Genomic DNA, 19,352 nt, shown 5'->3' with positions numbered 1-19,352 from the left:
CGCACAGGGGCTGCAGCCCCGCCGGAAACCCGCCGCTCTCGCGAGTTCAGCGGCCTCGCGGGCCTTTTCTCGCGGGCTCGAGTTTCCGGGTGGGTCGGTTGTGGAGGACGTGTTGTAGGCCTAGTTCCCGAGACGCGGAAGTGGACGGGCGCGAGCGGCGATGGCCGGGCAGCACCTCCCGGTCCCCCGGCTCGAGGGTGTTTCGCAGGAGCACTTCATGCAGCACCTCTACCCACAGGTGAGGCCCCTCGCTGGGCCGGACCGAGGGAGCCGGGGTACCGTCCCTGCCTCCCAGCTGGCTCCCAACCTGTTCCTCGCGACCCGGGGAGTGGGGAGAAGGGGCGGGCGTCATAAAGGGCAGTGGGCTCTGCGGCCCGGGGAGTGGGCGCACGGGGATGTCGCCGGCACATCCATTCCGGAGAGAACAGCTCCGCGTTTCCGGGGAGCTGCGTGCGGGAAACGTTTTGCCTAATGAGAGCTGCGCTCGCTGCGAAGAGCGGCCTTGCAGGAGCCCCGACCGGAAGCCTTCTGCCGTTACCTTGGCAACGAAGGGCGCTTTCGCTTCCACAACCACTCGGCCCGCCTTGCTGTCTTCCTTTGGGTTTCTTATATTTTAGAGGTTTCCAGGCTCCCCTGTTGGCGTGAATGGCGCCTGTCAGTCCGCTTTACGGGATTTCAAGGAGCAATTTTTCACTGTACGGAGCCAAAGGGAATCAGTGGGAATTCCCTCAGGAAACCGCCACTGCTTTTGGTCTTGGATGCTAACTAATCCGGGTTCTAGTTCAAATATTGGAATCTCATGTGTGTGATTCGAACCTTAGTTCTTTAAAAGAAAACTCAAGAGAAAAAATAATGGCTTTGTTCTCAGGAAACACACTCAAGTTTTTAGCGATAAAGGAGCATGATATCAGCAGCTTACCCTGAATAGTTCAGAGAATAATTATCTTGTTCTCTATACACAATTAGTGAGAATGAGAGCAAATGGTACAGGAAGCAGTTGGGGAATCAGAGTAGATGGTAAATGGCAGTTCTTCGAACTTTTCCATAAGTTTGAAATGGTATCAAAATAAAAAGTTACAAGCATATTTGACTATAAATACACATTTTAGTCATTTAGTCATAAGTAACACTCCTGAAAATGCTTTAAATAATATTTAGATTATCTAGATTTTTTTTTAATCTCTTAGCTATTCATGATGTCACTGTTTTGTTTGGTTTTGTTCTCCTAATGTTAAAATTTTGTTCTAAGTATATTGGATGGGTCCTTTTCCTATTTTAGTTACAGCATGAATTGTCAAAAGGTTTGAGTTTGAGCATCTTGGGATAAAGAATCATTTCTTTTTATCCCTCTATTGTCAAATACAACTCCTGATATATTGTTGGGTCCTGTTTTTATACTATTCCCCTTTGTAGAGGAAACCTGTAGTGTTGGAAGGAATTGATTTGGGGACATGCACAAGCAAATGGACGGTGGAGTACCTAAGTCAAGTTGGAGGGAGGAAAGAAGTGAAGATTCATGTTGCTGCTGTTGCCCAGATGGACTTCATTAGTAAGAACTTTGTATATAGGTATTTTCTTCTCAGGTTTACTCTCGGGATTCAAATAACTTGTTTTAAACCTTTAAGATATTTATACAAAATCCATATGGCACATCATCTTTTGGCTAGTTTGATATAATCATGGAATAGCGTACTAATTTTTAAAGAATGGCTTTTATAAGACAAAAGACAAGAATTCTGATTTCACATAATAATACAAAGACATTTCCAAACACCATTTTTTACATAGGGTGTATACCTGATGCCTTCTGGAATCACAGAAGGAACAGAGAATTGTCATAACTAGAGAGGTTACATCTGAATGCTTCGTTAATTAACTGATCCTACTAATAATTAGTAATTATTGTCCAGAGTAATAAATTCTAAAGTTTCCTTTCATGATCTATTTTGATTTTTAATGCCCTAGTTTTGGAAATTTTTCTGAATCAGATTGTTTTTTGGTAAGTATAAGCCCATTGTTTTTCTGCCCTCTCCAGAAATGTAGAGCAAGTAGTTGCTATGTTTGGTATAAGCTTTCATCAAATCAGGTAACTAAAAAAATCATACTTAATTTTCTCTTTTTAAAAAATAACCTTAATACTTTTTTTTCCCTCATGGTTGTAATTTTATGTTTTACGATCTCTTAGAAGCAAATAAGAAATCGTTAAAAGCTGCTGGATTTCTAAATTTGAAAGCTTTAAATACTGTAATCTCATAGTTTTAATATACTATTTATTCCCATGAGTTTTGTTAAAAATGTTAATTAAAAAACAAACAACTTTCACATTCTGAGCATGTGCAGTTCCCAACAAATTCAGTCTATTAAAAACATGTGTAGTTCACAATAGCCTGACTTTTAAAGGTAGTTAGCTGTTTCTTCCAGAGTAGAGATGAGTTAAAGAGCTTCTAATGTCCAGGGCCATTCCTTTCTCAGTTTTCTAAGCTCATATTACAGCTTGCCAAAGCATTTTTAATTTTTTTTTATCCTTTGAATATTCACCATTATAGTTTTGGTTTTTAATAGACCATGAATTGAATTTAATTGCCATGAGTTTTCCCAAGTCTAAGAACTTTCATTTTTTATTAAATAAAGAAAGTGGGAGAAAGTGCTGGAATGATAAGCATTTTTCAGCCTGCAGTTAATGTTTATTTTCCAGAGAGTCCAATGCCATAGCAAGTGGTTATTGAAACTTCTTGAATTGCCTTGATGTTTTGTCATGTCCTATAAGCTTTTCAAAACTTGTTTTTGAAGCACATACATTATGTAATAGTTCTTATCCCAGCTTCCTCCAAACCTTTCACTAGAGCTACTAAAAAGCTACAAGAATATTTTCTTAGTGCAAGAAAAAAATAGATTGTTTTTGGCAGTTAATTGGGAGTAGGAAAGAAGGAAGGCATCTCAGCCACAGACAGACTAGAAAGTAAGAAATTCTCATCCATTTATCAGTATTATCACTTCAATTTAATAATAATTATACAGATGAGCTAATGGAGGTTTACAAATATTAAGTAACTTACCCAAGATCATGTAGCTTGAAATGATGGAACCAGGACTTATACCAGATGTGCTTGACTCCACAGAACCCTGATCCTACCCCCTTTTTGATACTACCTCCCTTACTAGTCTATATGTTAGTCCAGACAAATGGAACTTTAGTAGCAGGTGTTTTGTGGGGTTTTTTGTGTGTTTTTTTTGAAACATGCATGAGGTAGATAAGATCTCAAGGCCAAGGAACTTGCCAGTTCATATACTTCGTATCCCCCTCTCTCAGCTTTGCTTCTGCAGAACCTCTGACAGGTACCAGTACCTAAGGGAGAAAGGTGCTGGGGCAGCCCTGTTCTACTTCTCTGGACTGAACCACTCTATCTGCCCTGTTCTTGTAAAGGTCTTGAAACACTTCTGGGTTCTCTTTAGTAACAATCTAAGCCTGGGCAACCGCACCAATTACAGAGGTGGCTTTGGGACAGAGAGGCTTCCCCATTGCTCCCAGACTCTTCAAAGATGCTTTGGTAGGAATGAAGGGTATATGCTGAGGTCAGAGATGGAAAAACTGAATAGGAGGATGATAAGTAAATTTGTTTGTAATATTAGGCAGAAACTATAGTAGAAGATTGGTCTGAGTAGATGGCAGGCTCCTTTTCCCTCACAGTGCTCATTCTACAGTACCAGCAGTGGCCTCGAGTTCAGTTGACATTCATGCTCACAGGATCCACTAGTCTATAATCTGGCATCAGATTCACTTGGATTTGCCAAAAAAAAAGCATTCTAGCAGGATAGTATCAGTAGGAGTCCTTATGCCAATCCGGGAGCCATTTTTGGCTCACCAAATATAACAGCTTTGTTGTAAGGGAGCAAGACTATAAAAGTGAACCCTAGCTTAGACACCAGTAGCACAAACAACCCATGAATTGATGCAGGTTTCTCTAAGGGCATACTCAGTTGCAAGAGTTACACTACCCATAAGGATGCCAAATCCCCTGCTTCCTAACAATATTTATAGTCCACTACCAGCTCTCTAGCCAGGCATAGTTCACCAATAAACAGTATTACCTGATGTCACAGTTGACATTCCACATTTATCTTAACCAGTATGTTTGTAGGAAAACATTGCTAAGAGAAAGTAGGGCCAACCCTTTCTCCCCATCTTCCCAGTACAGATTTCAGGGGGAAGTAAAAGTGAAAAGATGATAACTTTTAATCAGAGGTTTGGAGGCTGCAGTTCATTGCTGGAGGAGGGGAGAGGCTTTTGACCTTGATGCTTTTGAGGACTTGATTGTCCTAATGTTACTGATAAGGGATCATCTTTATGTAGGGGCAGTACTTTTGATTCTTGAAGGGATAGGATGGGACCTGGAGAAAAAATAACTTTCAAGGCTCAAGAATGTGAGGTGAAGGAAACACACTTTGCTTTTACAATGTTCAGCCTTTTCAACCAGGTGGAAGGAGCCAGGCATTTGGGTAGAAATATTGAAGAATAAAACATTGTCACTTCACTGGAATTCTCGAGATATTCCTCAGGAGCCTTAAAATGACAGAGCATGGTTCAGGAGGATGAGAGTAGTGTTACAAGCTTGTGTTCTCTGCTGACGCCAGAAGGCAGGAAGGCCAGTTGGGGGTGGGGGGACTTGACCTTCATCAACCCTTTGCTTACTGTCTCTTCCAAAGGAGCATTATTAGTAGTTGCCCCATCATCACAAGAGCTTGAAAGTGTGTATTTCCAAAGGTAACCAAACATCATGGGAACATTTTTCTAACAAAAACTTGGAATAAGAGGATATTGGCATATGAGAAGGATCCATCTGTACCATAGATTTAAAAATCTTTAATTTTTGAAATAGGAATATCAGACAACCTAGGTCAAGTAAGGACAGTGCTAAATGAATTTCGAAAATTTAGAATTCCACATAATAGGTTATAATAAAAATTATGGATATTGTAAAAGAGGTCATATCCAACTTCAACAAACCCCTATAATATATAATGATTAGAGTATTATTAATTGATTTATTATTAAGTCCAAGGATTCTCTTGTGTTTATTTCAGAACTTTACCTTTTGACAAGTTGGTTCAGAGGGCAGCTGAAGAAAAGCATAAAGAATTCTTTATTTCAGAGGTAATTGGTTCTAACATTTTTTTAAGAAAACATTAATATCTATATACTAAATGGATTTTCTTATAAGAGAATATTTTATATACAAGAGCTGTATCCTTCTCTAATAGCCACTCTTACGGCTTGGTTGTATACGCCATAGATATTAGTTCTACTATTTATTAGGTTGTAAATCTTGGCCAGATTATTTTTCTGTGCCTCAGTGTACTCAGCTATAAAATATGAATCATAACAGTACAATTTACTAAATCTAATCTGTAGAGGTGTTATTAGCACAGTGCCTGACTAGAAACTACTCACTAAATGTTAGCTATTAGTATTACTTCCATTGAAAATGCTTTGGTTTGATATACCAAGTTCAAATGCTAATGGAGAACTATTTATTTTATTATTAGTTACTATCAGTGTGATTACTTTTTTTAATTTGCTTTAACATTTATTCAGAAGAAGTCTCCTTATTTACATTATAATCCACCTTCAATTCACTTTAAATATCATGGAACTCCTGAGCAACCTGCCTGTAGAGGAGTCCTGTGGGGTAGCAGTGTCTAGGCTTTTACCGTTTTGCTCAGTCACTAGTTGGGGGAACGCCAAGAAGAGCAGGACGTTGGTTCAAAAAGTGAGATGGACCTGAGGGAGCTAACAGCTGGCAGCTGGAAGTCCTCACACTCTTGAAGGGGGTCTGAGAAGTGAGTCTCTATCTGCCACATGAATTTATTTAAATCCTGAAGTAGAAGAACTGGTAGAAAACTCTTAGAATTTTGAGAACATATTTTGAAACCTGTTTAGCCAGTAATAAATTCATAGAATTTACTGGATATGGTACTATCTAATAATATAAAAACAATTAATCTGAAAGTTTACATTTCTGATCATCTATAATAATAAAAGCATAATATGCTAATTAGACCGGATGTCCTTCTGGATGAGGCTGGGGCTGCGAGGGCCGAGCCCCTTGCACCAATTTCGTACATCGGGCCTCTAGTAGATTTATAAAAGCAAATAAAGTTTAATAAAGTAAATGAAGTTTGTGTTAATAGTCAATGTAGGTATAAAAACAGGAGGATGCCCCTGTGCTTGACCCAGTATATCTCAGTTATCTAATTCTCATAGGAAATGCAGGCAACAGAAATGTTTTCTAATTCAAACAATTCCTTATTATAGCTACTCAGTGCAGTACAATTGGTGATTTTTTGTATTGTATCAAACTTACTGCTATAAAACGACATTTCTAATTCACATACATGAACTGACTCTTAAGAATTTGGCTTGAGAATTTATATAATCAGGGATAGGCTTAGCTCGATAAAATACAATTCAGAATTTTAAAAAATTATTAAAAGTATATTTTATTTATCCCCTATTGTACATTTGTATTACATTAAATAAGAACTTTTTTGTTGGCACTCACAATACTTTGAGATCATGTGTGTTGTACATATGGGAATTCTTTGAAGTCTTAAGACATTGTTGAGTCTAAAAAATTTGGAGTATAAAGTCTAAATTGAACAATGTGGCTTTAGATGTGGTATGTGTGTATTGCTTTTAGAACTTATTTTACTTATATTTTATGGATTCAGTCATTATTACAAGCAGCTTGTAAAGACTTTTCTTCATACGGCCACCAGAGAGCATTAGTAGAAAGGGTAAGAAGATGTAACTTTTTGGAAAACGACTTCACTGGTTAGATTTTAATACTTGCTTCCTTTCATCTTTACTTTCTAATATTTCTAAGTGAGTATTGATGTTATTTTTCTCTGGGACATTTAAGGATGAAAAGTACTACTTACGGTCACTTGGGGAAGACCCTAGAAAGGTAAGAATTCTGAATATGAAACAATTGCTTCAAGCTTAAATGGATGTATATATATATAAACTGGCACTATAATTTTTATACTTGCTACCTGTCATATGATCTGTTTTATTGTTTTTCATTCTTTCCTTAATGATTCGAATAAGTATGATTATTAAAAGTTGATAACTTAGTTTTTCAAGTAGGACCATAGAATCTTAGTGTTTAAAGTCATCTACTGGTAATCTGTATGTAATTAAGAAATTCTTTCTATTGTGTATTTTACAGATTGCAATTCACCTAATAAAATATAAACTTAAATAATTATAAAAATTCTGAATAACTCATTATATAAGCTTTGACACGCATTCAGAGTCTAATTTATATGGCTGTAGTGCTAAAGAGTATCCCTAAAATAATTAAGATTACATTAGTTCTTTGCCTTCATTCTCCTTCCTCAGACCACAGGTTTACATAGTTGATAACATTCAAGTTGATGACTCCTAAACTTAAAATACTTAATATTAGATGATAACTGTATGAATCTTGCTTAAAGTAGGAAGAACCTTTCTATAAATGAAGCATATTAAGCTAAACAGTGTTAAATCTGCAGTCTTGTTACACAGTGTGTATTACTTCATTGGTGGCTATGGTCACGTCCTAGTATTTTAAAGCGGTGAACAGAGTTTCACTCCATTTCTCTTTTGTATCATGGATTCTGATGGCAGTCTTGGATAAAATAAGCATTGTGCCAGTGTTGTTTTGTTAAAATTCTTATTGTGTTCCTCTCAATGCAGGATGTTGCAGATATCAGAAAGCAGTTTCCTTTATTGGAAGAAGATATTAAGTTTCCAAAATTCTTCAAAGAGGAGCAGTTCTTTTCCAGTGTTTTTCGAATTAGCTCACCGGGATTACAACTTTGGACCCACTATGATGTATGCTACACAGATGAGAAACCTAAGCTACTGTAGATGTTTAGCATTGATAGATTTAACAGTCACAGTTTCAGCTCTGTGTTCTACCCTAAATATCTTTGACATGTAATTTGCTAAAACATGACATTGAAAACAGATGCTCTGCAAGGCGGTGATATGGAAATGAATTGTTAGCTAACACCAAAGCCTAGTTTATCACATTTGCATTCTCAGTGGTCTTGTTATTGATTCATCAACTATATATATAAAAGGCTAAGTGACCAGTCGACCGGCCGGTCAGTGGCTATGATGCATACTGACCACCAGGGGGCAGACAACGCAGGAGCTGTGGAGCGACAGCAACTTTGCAGAGTGCCCTCGCACTCTGGGACTCCTTGGGGGATGTTGGACTGCCAGTTTTGGCCCAATCCCCACAGGCCAGGCCGAGGGACCCCACTCACTCTAGATGCCCTTCAAGCCCCAGCGCTGCCCCAGGTGCAGCTGGTCAGGGAAAGACCGTGAGAGGTTGGCTCCAGGGCGTGTCCCGCCCATCTCGCCCAGTCCCTCCCCACCAGCCACCTTCTAGTTAATGTCCTTTCAAGGTGCACAAATCCATGCACTGAGCCTCTAGTCACATATAACGTTTTATTAGGTGTTTTTGTTTTGTTAACATGTGAGAAATGGCCACCAGATGAGGAGGAAAATGGTGGAAGTAGAAAAAGTGGTAAGGTTGTGGTATGAGTCAGAAGCTTGTGGACAGCCATTTTCACTCATCAGAAGGTCTTAGGCAGGGGTCCTCAAACTTTTTAAACAGGGGGCCAGTTCACTGTCCCTCAGACCGTTGGAGGGCCGGACTATAGTTTAAAAAAAAACTATGAACAAATTCCTATGCACACTGTACATATCTTATTTTGAAGTAAAAAAACAAAACGGGAACAAATACAATATTTGTATTTGCATGTGGCCCGCGGGCCGTAGTTTGAGGACCCCTGGTCTTAGGTATATATCCCCTGAGAGTGTCAGATATCTATTTGTTGAGTAGCAAGATGTGTAGATTATTGATCTTGATAATTTATTCTATGGTGTTATAGTTTTATTTGCTTAATGGATAGAAATGTTTTACAAACTTTAAAAATCTGGTATTGTGTATGGTTTGGTGTTGGGTGGAGAAATTTAGGAAGCTAAAGCTAATACCTAATATGTTTATAAAGATAAAGGAATTCTTTTTTAAAAAAGTTCTGAGTCCAACTATATTAATTTTTATAAGTATGTTTTATAATTCAGCTGACGATCTCTTGAGAGGATTTTAACATAGTAACTTTATAATTAAGTGAGATAGACAAAATCCTAGCATATTGTTTTTTAAAGGTCTTATGTAAATGATATGGTGAGAAAATGATGTGATAACTCAAATACATTTTAGCTGAATTCTCAGATTATATTTTTAATTTTAAGTAGTATCCATTTTATATTGAGTTATGGGATATCATAAAGCTTTTCTTAAATTAAAAATAAGTCAAAGGAATAGTAGTAGTATACAGGGTGTCCCCCCCCCCCCCAAATTATACATACTTTGAATGGTTATAAAGTCAGTGTTTATTATTTTCAAAATTAAGTGAGCTACTAACTGGTATACAGGTGTTGAATGATTATAAAGTCAATATTTATTAACATACAGTTCATTTTCAAAATTATCAGCTGTTAAAGTGTGTATACAATTTTTGGGACACCCTTTGGTTATTATATAGTTAAGGTTTATAAGGTGGGTAAAAGGAAAAATGCTTAGGTAGAAATGATCTATTTATATATATAAAAGCCGATCACTATGATGTGCACTGACCACCAGGGGGCAGACACTCAACGCAGGAGCTGCCCCCTGGTGGTCAGTGCGCTCCCTGCCCCCAGCCAGCCAGTCAGTCCCAATTGCCAGCCAGGCTGAGAAACCCCACCCGTGCACGAATTCGTGCACCGGGCCTCTAGTACAGTGATGGCGAACCTTTTGAGCTCGGCGTGTCAGCATTTTGAAAAACCCTAACTTAACTCTGGTGCCTTGTCACATATAGAAATTTTTTGATATTTGCAACCATAGTAAAACAAAGACTTATATTTTTGATATTTATTTTATATATTTAAATGCCATTTAACAAAGAAAAATCAACCAAAAAAATGAGTTCGCATGTCACCTCTGACACGCGTGTCATAGCTTCGCCATCACTGCTCTAGTATGTAAATAATCATGAATATATCTTGTTTGTATTATTTTAATTGTTTAGTTGAGAATTATGTCACTCTGGCTTTTAACATTTTTCACAATCTCTACCAACAAAGTGCACCCTTGCATACACAGGAAGAGTCATGATTGCTCCAGTAATAAGTATTGCTCCAGTCAAGAAAATTTGCAAGATTATAGTCCTATAGAAATAATTTAAAATTAAGATGCCAAAAACCAGCAGTTGCCAACCTTTTGGACCTCACGGACCACCGGTTGGTGACTGCTGCTCCAAAGGTTTCCTTAAACCAGTGGTTGCCAACCTTTCAGACCTCATGGACCGTTAGTGGTCTGTGGACCACCGGTTGGCGACCGCTGCTATAAACAAATTATGGCCATATATTAAGTCATTGAAAGAGCAATGGTTGCCACAGTACCTTGTATTTTTCCAACACCTAATATTTCTAGGTGCTTTTCATTTGTTACTGAGTACTGGCCTAGCATTAATGGACAGATAAGTAATAAAACCAAAGCGGGCAGCCTCAAATAGGTGTCACTACCCTCCCTGTCATAATGGTGAGGCAACTACAGATTTTTAATGGCTTGCCAACCCTTTCCATGTTAAGGCAGTGCTACAGAAATATCTTTCATAAATGAACAGTGGTGTTTTTAATACAAATGTTTTCATTGTTACATTAGAACATTACTCTTAAGATTTTACATAATGTGAGCCAAGTCTTATTAAAGGATAGGATTTACAGTTCACTATTTGGAATACCATTGGTTTTGTTTATGTGAATTTTAGATACTGTTTATTCATAAGTTCTTACTGCTTTCCAGGTAATGGATAATTTCCTAATACAAGTGACAGGAAAAAAGCGTGTTGTACTGTTCAGTCCTCGAGATGCCCAGTATTTATATTTATCAGGTATTTTCTTTTAAGTTTTTGTTTTTAAAGATTGATTTATTTAGTACTCTTTTTTGAGACAACTCTCTGTTCTCATAGAAAAACATGTTAGGGCTTCTTCCTAATTAAAATGTATTGTGTTCCATTGTGTATGTGTATACCTGTAATGATAGGCTATATGAAGAATGAGATTTATAGATTTTCTTAATTGTATTACATGAATGGCAGTGGTCATACATAAAGGATGAGTCACTGGAAAATGTATTAGGTTTCAGGAGAATGGTAATTGTTTTCACAGTGAGGGTATAGAAAGTCATACAGAAAAGAATAAATTTTCAAATTTATATTTGTAATTACTTTTATAAAAAGGCTAACTTTGCTCAATATGTATTATTCTTTTTGGGGACATTTCAGGTACTAAATCAGAAGTACTGAATATAGATGACCCAGACTTAGCTAAATATCCACTGTTTTCCAAGGCTAGAAGGTATGAATGTTCCCTTAATGCTGGAGATGTATTATTCATTCCTGGTAAGAGTTCTGGACTTCTGTAATTTGCTATTTATAAAATCTGTACTCTATCGCTTACCCATTATATGATTTTTTAGTCCAAAAATATATTTGTTATATGTATGCTGGCCTATAAAAAATGATTTTTATATACAATTGTGTGTATGTGTTTTAAAGTATGCTTTGGCAAATTCTTATAAAATTAAATCTTATTTTTTGAAGGCAACATATAAATATATTATTGTACTTTATTCTATTAAATGACATCAAGGAAGATGATTTATATCTGGGAAAAGATTCTATCTGGTTCTTTTTAATCATTTTATTTTTAAAATATTTATGTATTTTAGAACTGTCATTTCAGTATTTACCAAGAAATGGTAAATGTATTTCATGGCCAAAATAGATTAGAGATTTTATTAAATATCAAAATGTTATAATCTTTAACACCTGTGATATCTTGTGTTCTTTATTTTCTACAGTTTTAATGTATTACTTAATTTCTTTGTAAATAGGCATTAGTTGTTGCTGCTAACCAGTGATATAATTAACATCTATAATTATTAGAGGCCCAGTGCACAAAATTCATGCACAGTTAGGATCCCTAGGCCTGGCTGGCGATCAGGGCCTATCGGGGCCTTCATTCCCCCAGCTGCCAGCTGCCAGCAGGGGCCTTCTTTCCCCTGGCTGCCAGCCAGCGCCTTCCTTTGTTCTGCACCTCTCCCCCAGTGGTCAGCACATGTCATAGCGAGCAGTCAAACTCCCAGTTGGTAGAACTCCTGAGGGGACAATTTGCATATTAGCCTTTTATTATATAGGATTATTCTGAAGTAAATACCTGAAATTTATAAAAATCATAATTCAGATTAAATGGTTGTATTAACAAATTCTCTATATAATTTTCCCATTTCTAAGTTAATATTTTTAAAATCATTAATACCTCTCTAATGATAGAATTAAGTAAAGTATTACTAAAAATATGCTGATCTCATTTGCAGATAGATTATAAATTCCTTGAAGACAGGGAACCATGTTTTGTTAATCTTTGTATTCCCCAAGTGGCTTGATACAATGTCCTTCACATAATTGATTGTCTATAAAGTTTGATACATTGACTTCTGATTCTTATATTTATTGAACAACCAGCACAGTAGTCTTTAAGTCTATTGCCATTATTTAATTTTTTTTTTAATCTTTAGAGCATGATTAAGGGCTGTATAGTTTTCCCTTATTCTGTGTACAACCTTTTTAAAAAGGAAAAAAATGTCCAGAAATACTAAATATTTGCATATATTTTGAAATAAAGCAAAGCCCCACCTTTGGATTTAAATTAACAGAATGGTTATAATTTTTCCTGTTATATTGAATAAAGAAAAAAAGATTCTGAAAGAAAGAGTGGCTAATATTAAAACCATGTTTAAAAACTAGTTTTGCAAATCAAAACACTTTAAGGTTTTGTTTTTCCTATGGGCAATCGTTGAGTTTGTTTTTAAATTTAACATTTTAAATATCTTCCTTTTACCCTTTCACTAACAGACATTTTTGGATGTGATTATTTCATTTTTGTTATACTGTGGTATTGCTTTAATATTCTTGTAGCACCTATATTTTGAAATGTTTACTCAATTGAAGACAAAGATGTAAACCTTCTAGTGAAAGTAATCAGCTATATGTATATGAAAAAGATCACTCCACTAAAGTACAGGGTGGGCAAAAGTAGGTTTACAGTTGTAATACACTCTATATCTATAAAAGGCTAATATGCTAAGTGTCTGACCATCCGACAGTCACTATGACGTGCACTGACCACCTACGGGCTGACGCTCAATGCAGGAGTTGCCATGACATGCATTGCCATTTACAAAGAAACAGCACCACAGACCTCGTGCCCACAAAGCAACACTCGACTTCACCCAAGGGGACACAGGCCCCACCACCACCCCAGAGGAGCAGCCCACCAAATCGCAGCTGATGCTGCTGAGACCCCATGGCACAAAATGCGGCCCACAGCTCAGCCCAGCCCAGTCTGGAAATGGTGGCTGTGGGTGCCGGGTAATGACGTCACGTAGCAATGCCCGGCTTCCTCTCTCTAGCGACTAGCCTTGCAAACTAGTTGTATATTTATGGTGAATTTATCAGTGTCCTTCATCCCATGTATTTCCTGAAAATTGGCAGCTGGATCAGAGGTCTGATGAGACCCATGTTTGGTCCCTTTGGCAAGACTGTAGGAGATACTGTGTTCTTTGAAAAGGAGACGTATGTATAATATCAGGTTGTCTTTCTTTTTGTGGATGTTAGCAGCTATCAATGCTCAATGCCCAGGTCCATTAATCCATTGAAAGTTGCAAAATGGTAATATTCTATTTCTGTTATTCCTTTTTTTTAACTTACTAATTGAAATCTATAATAATAAAAGGGTAATATGCTAATTAGACCAGACATCCTTCTGGACGTCATTCTGGATGTCCTTCCTGACGAAGCGGGTGCTGGAGGGAAGCCAGTGCCGGCAGCCGAGGGAAGGAAGGTCTACTCTTGCACGAATTTCATGCATCTGGCCTCTAGTCTACAATAATAATCTGCTTCGTGTTGATAATTTACTGCTGTGTTGCTGACAATTACCTGAAAGAGAAGTTGGAGTGCTTCACTGGGCTGGAAAAAGTTTAGTTAAATCAGAAAGCAGGTCTGATTAAGCAAAGCTATTTTCTATATATAAAAGGCTAAGTTGACTCGCACATGGCAATACATATAAAGCTCTTGCTGGCGCCAATTGCACGCATGTTTTGATCTGTCATTGTCGATTGTGAATTTGGTTGACACTTCTATAGAGAAAAGGCGAATAGCGCTATTAAAATACTACTTTCTAATTAATTTCCTTCAATGTGCACAAATTCGTGCACCGGGCCACTAGTAATAAATAAATAACACAAAAATAAACTTCCGCATACTCACACTGTAAACCTACTTTTGCCCACCTCTGTATTTGCTTTAGTTTTATATACTTACTAGAGGCCCAGTGCACGAATTCATGCCCGGGTGGGGCCCCTTGGCCTGGCTGGCGATCAGGGTTGATAGGGGCCGATCAGGGCCGGCCCACCAGGGGGAGGGACCACGGGAGGTTGGCTGTGGGAGCGCACTGACCACGAGGGGGCAGCTCCAGCGTTGAGCATCTGCCCCCTGGTGGTCAGTGTAGGTCATAGCAACTGGTTGTTCGGTCAACTGGTCATAACGGTCACTTAGGCATATATAGATAGATAGATGATAGATAGATAGATAGATAGATAGATAGATTGTAAAGGAGCTTAAAATACGATTATGATTGCATTAGAAATATAAAACTGAAGTTAAATGAATGCAAATTTAAGCAAGTTAGAAAGCATATGCAGCTTGAACAGGAAGTCTTTGAGAACAAAGGTATTGTGCTAAGTCAGAAAAGGTCAAATATACTCCTCTAATAATTGAAATGTTCTGTGTACAAAACATACATTTGATGTGGTTGTGTGACTCAGGAAGTGTAAACAAGTAACACAAAATACAGCTCCAAATTACGTATCTGTAAAACAAATATAACTTTATTATGTCTTTCAAGTTAAAAAGGAAAAATTGCTATTTGAAAAGGTTTTAAATGTAGGTTTTTGCTATTGACACTTTAAATTGGTTGGCAATTCATAAAAGTTAAAATGATTCTGTTAAAAGCTGGGAGTGTGCTAACGAAGGGGTCTAGTTACAAGAATTATTTCTTACATTGGTTATATGCAATTTGTGATATTTCACTGACATTTTGGTGGGTTTTTTTTTTAACTGTAGGTTGTATTTTTAACTTTTAAAAAATTTTTCTTCAGCTTTATGGTTCCATAATGTAATTTCTGAAGAGTTTGGAGTGGGAGTGAATGTCTTTTGGAAACACCTTCCGTCTGAATGCTATGATAAAACAGATACCTATGGAAACAAAGATCTCACAGCAGCATCAAGAGCTGCACAAATTTTGGACAGAGCCTTAAAAACACTGGCTGAATTACCAGAGGAATACAGGGACTTCTATGCACGGCGAATGGTCTTACACATTCAAGACAAAGCCTATAGCAAAAACTTTGAGTAAATAATGAAGTGAATGCAATGAATATAAACTTTAAATACAGTTCAGCTCAAATATTAGAAAAATATAACAAGACAAATTATATTTTAGATTTTTTGTTAAAAGAGGAAAGGTAAATCAGTTTCAGATTTGCATATTAAATAAGTACAAAGTGTTTGTGTGGTTTTTGTACAGATCGTTATGGTTCAAAGAATGCTGTTCTGGGATCCCTCTTGCTTTCAGATTCAAATAACTAAAATTTTAACTTAAAATGACAAAATGTATTGATACATTGGGCTTCGGTATTTTTTTTTGTTTTTAATCCTCACCCAAGGAAATTAACCATTGATTTTTAGAGAGAGAAGGGAGGGGGAGAGACAGAGAAAAAAAAATATCAATGTGAGAGACACATGGATTGGTTGCCTCTTGCATGCTCCCTGACCAGGGCCAGGGATCCAGCCTGCAACCTAGGTACCGTATTTTTCCGTTCATAAGATGCTATTTTTTCCTAAAATCATTAGACTGAAAATCGAGGGGCATCTTATACACGGAAGTCAACTGAGGAGGGAGCTGTGCGGGTGTGTAACTGCCCATACCTTGTCAAACAGGCTTCCTCCAATAACAAGCTTATTGTTACATCAACTGATGCCCTAATTGGAGGTGGAAGTGGAGAGTGCACAGGTGCAACCAGAACCGGAGCTTTCTGAGCCCATAAAGGTTTCGAAAAATAAGATAAATACCAGTAAGCGATTGTCTTACTCTGCAGAATTCAAACTGAATGTAATCAGCTATGCAAGAGTGCATGGAAATAGAGCTGCAGAGACACAATTTGGACCTCCTCCCACTGAGTATATGATCAGACAGTGGAGAAAACAGGAACAACTCCTTAAGATCCAAAAAAGAAGGCCTTTAGAGGAAAACCAGCAAAATGTTTAAAATATTTTCTTAATTTTGGGTTAGAAAAGTGAGGGGCGTCTTATACACGGAAAAATATGGTATATGCCCTTGACTGGAATTGAACCCAGGATCCTTCAGTCCACAGGCCAGTGCTCGCTCTACTGAGCCAAACCAGCTAGGGGGGCTTCAGTATTTTTGATCCAGTGATTCAGTAGTGTCATTAGGAACCTCTCGGGTTTTTCCTCCTGTTTTCAACTGCAGCATTGGCATCATCCTAAGGCTGGCTACCTTCATGGAATGGTTGCCAATAGCAGTTCAGGCCGTGTATGACACCTTCATTTACATGCAGTGGAGGAGTCAGGCTGTACTCCAGCAGCCCTTTCTTAATATAAAAAAGCTTTCCCCAAATTTGCCACCAAATCCTTGGGTCTTATTGATCTAAAATAGCTTAGAGGGGTCCTCAAACTACGGCCCGCGGGCCACATGCAAATACAAATATTTGTTTCTGTTTTGGTTTTTTTACTTCAAAATAAGGTATGTGCAGTGTGCATAGGAATTTGTTCATAGTTTTTTTTTAAACATAGTCCGGCCCTCCAACGGTCTGAGGGACAGTGAACTGGCCCCCTGTTTAAAAAGTTTGAGGACCCCTGGCTTAGACCTATCCTGAAAGGACCTATAAGCCAGCCTAGTTTACTGGAGCTGGAAGTAGAATTCTCGTCCTCTGAGGCACATGTGGGCAGAATGGATAATTGTTTAAATCAGGATTCTGGTAAGAAAGAGAAAAAGGTGGGCAACCAACAATGTCTACTACATTAATCTTTTGAGCTTTTAAAAACAGAAGCCCAGATCCCAACTTTATAGACTTGGAATCAGTGTGTTTGGGGTTTGATGCATAATCAGGATTGAGAACAAGATATTAAATAATAATTTGGATGAATAGTTTTGTTATTCACCCCAAATGTTTAATCTGATCCTGGTTTTTCTTAGCACCCAGTGTAAGTCAGGGCTGCCCCTTTTCTCAGTTTTTAAATGTCATAAATCAGTTTTAATTTAAGCTAAAGTTTCACCTAAAATTTTCCCCACTAAATGCTTTTCCACCTATTCCTTATTTTAAAAAAAAATTTTTAAGAACAAATACATGAGAGATCCCAATAATGTCCTCATTAGAGACAATGAGCCATTGTATGTAGATCTGTGTCATTCTTTGTTTTGGACCTAGTAATTATTTGCACTGTCATTGACAATATACTTACTGAACACAAATGTGCCCATCTAAAGCAATCTGAGTATATAAATTTGGTGCATCTTAATTATGGATAAAATAATTTTCACTATTGAAAAATAATTCATCTACTCATATCCTGTGTTTAGAGTTGGATTCATTTCAGGTATAAAAAGCAAATAATAATAGGAAAGAAAAATATATAAAGAATTACCTGAACTTCCTAGGCATCTTTGAGATGTTGAAGTAACTTAGATTGTAATTATTAGCTTTTCATGAATATTAACTGTATGTCTTGGTACATAATTACACTGGAATTCTATTTATTCAGTAATTGGTTTCAAACTTGGTCACTTCCATGGACAAAACAAGGGAAACAAAATCAACCAGGCTTATTTTGTACCTTTCTGTTCTTTTGAAAAGCAGTTATGCGAACATTTGGAAAGAACTTTACTAACAAGGCTTTTCTCTCACCTATCTAAAGTTGCCAAGAGATATCTGAGCTGAATCACTGGAATTCTATTTATTCAGTAATTGGTTTCAAACTTGGTCACTTCCATGGACAAAACAAGGGAAACAAAATCAACCAGGCTTATTTTGTACCTTTCTGTTCTTTTGAAAAGCAGTTATGCGAACATTTGGAAAGAACTTTACTAACAAGGCTTTTCTCTCACCTATCTAAAGTTGCCAAGAGATATCTGAGCTGAATTTGACAAAAAAAAAAAAAAAGCAGGATGCGAACATTTGGAAAGAACTTTACTAACAAGGCTTTTCTCTCACCTATCTAAAGTTGCCAAGAGATATCTGAGCTGAATTTGAAAAAAAAAAAAAAAAAAAAAAGCAGGAGGCTGGAATGCAGGTCTGGATGGAATTGGAACTGTACTGCTCTGACTCCTCTGTGCTGAAAACAGATGTAGTCAGGAGGAACTAACATAGATTGGCAGTCAGCCACAGATATGGTGTTACCTTCAAGTCTTATTTTAAGCATACAGGCCATGGAGTGTTTGGATGTCTTAAATGCACCTAAGTTGTATTCTGTTTTTTAAAGTTCCATTCAATGATACTAAAATGACCACCTAAATTATGCCTGACTCTATTAAAGCTACTAGATCTCTTGCCTTTTTAAAAAGCAATCTAAATTTACATATGAGGTCAATCTACATGTGTATCTTAACCTGTCTACAGTATGTTTCTCTTAAAATATAATGTAACACAATGGTTATTTTAAGAATACTACCTTTTGTTTCATATTTTACCTCTTAGACCTTATACATTGCTGTACTCACATGCTAGGACTGTTTTGTCTGTACTATATCCTTAGTGCTTAGACTTTCCTTATCTTTGTGTGGGTGCTTGGATAATACATGAATTAAATGAAAAAAAAATTACCATATTCTAATCAAGTCTCTTGACAGTAAAAGGAATACAGATATCTGAGACAATTAGTACAGAAAAGGAAGAACTTATTTTTGAGAGATTTTGTTCTCTAGGAAATCCAACAGAAGAAGTGGGAATTATGCAACTTTTTATAGAGCAATATAAAGAAATACTTTTATAGGAAATGTTCAAATAACCATGGGGGTTAATGAAAATATGTACAAACCCAAACTGGCAAAGTGGAGAGAAATAATGATCTGAAGTTTTAACAAATCTAATAACATAAAGCACATCAAAACAGAC

At 37.1% G+C, this 19,352-nt stretch overlaps 1 protein-coding gene across 3 annotated transcripts; it reads left to right on the top strand.

The window, feature by feature from the left end:
* The first annotated feature begins 9 nt into the window (after positions 1-9).
* TYW5 (tRNA-yW synthesizing protein 5) lies at positions 10-15,726 on the top strand. Of its 3 annotated transcripts, XM_005873568.2 has the most exons (8): positions 65-238; positions 1,414-1,568; positions 5,083-5,152; positions 6,921-6,965; positions 7,739-7,876; positions 10,905-10,992; positions 11,386-11,502; positions 15,321-15,726. In XM_005873568.2, the coding sequence occupies exons 1-8, from the start codon at positions 161-163 to the stop codon at positions 15,575-15,577; spliced, it is 948 nt and encodes a 315-aa protein (XP_005873630.1). In that variant the 5' UTR covers positions 65-160; the 3' UTR covers positions 15,578-15,726. The 3 variants fall into 3 exon arrangements, with proteins under 3 accessions (XP_014401061.1, XP_005873630.1, XP_014401060.1); XM_014545575.1 differs by lacking the exon at positions 1,414-1,568 and having other exon boundaries at positions 10-238; XM_014545574.1 differs by lacking the exon at positions 6,921-6,965.
* The last annotated feature ends 3,626 nt before the right edge of the window (positions 15,727-19,352 follow it).

The sequence above is a fragment of the Myotis brandtii genome, unplaced genomic scaffold (assembly GCF_000412655.1).
Source record: "Myotis brandtii unplaced genomic scaffold, ASM41265v1 scaffold412, whole genome shotgun sequence".
Lineage (NCBI taxonomy): Eukaryota > Metazoa > Chordata > Mammalia > Chiroptera > Vespertilionidae > Myotis > Myotis brandtii.
This window is presented reverse-complemented; position numbering and strand designations above follow the sequence as displayed.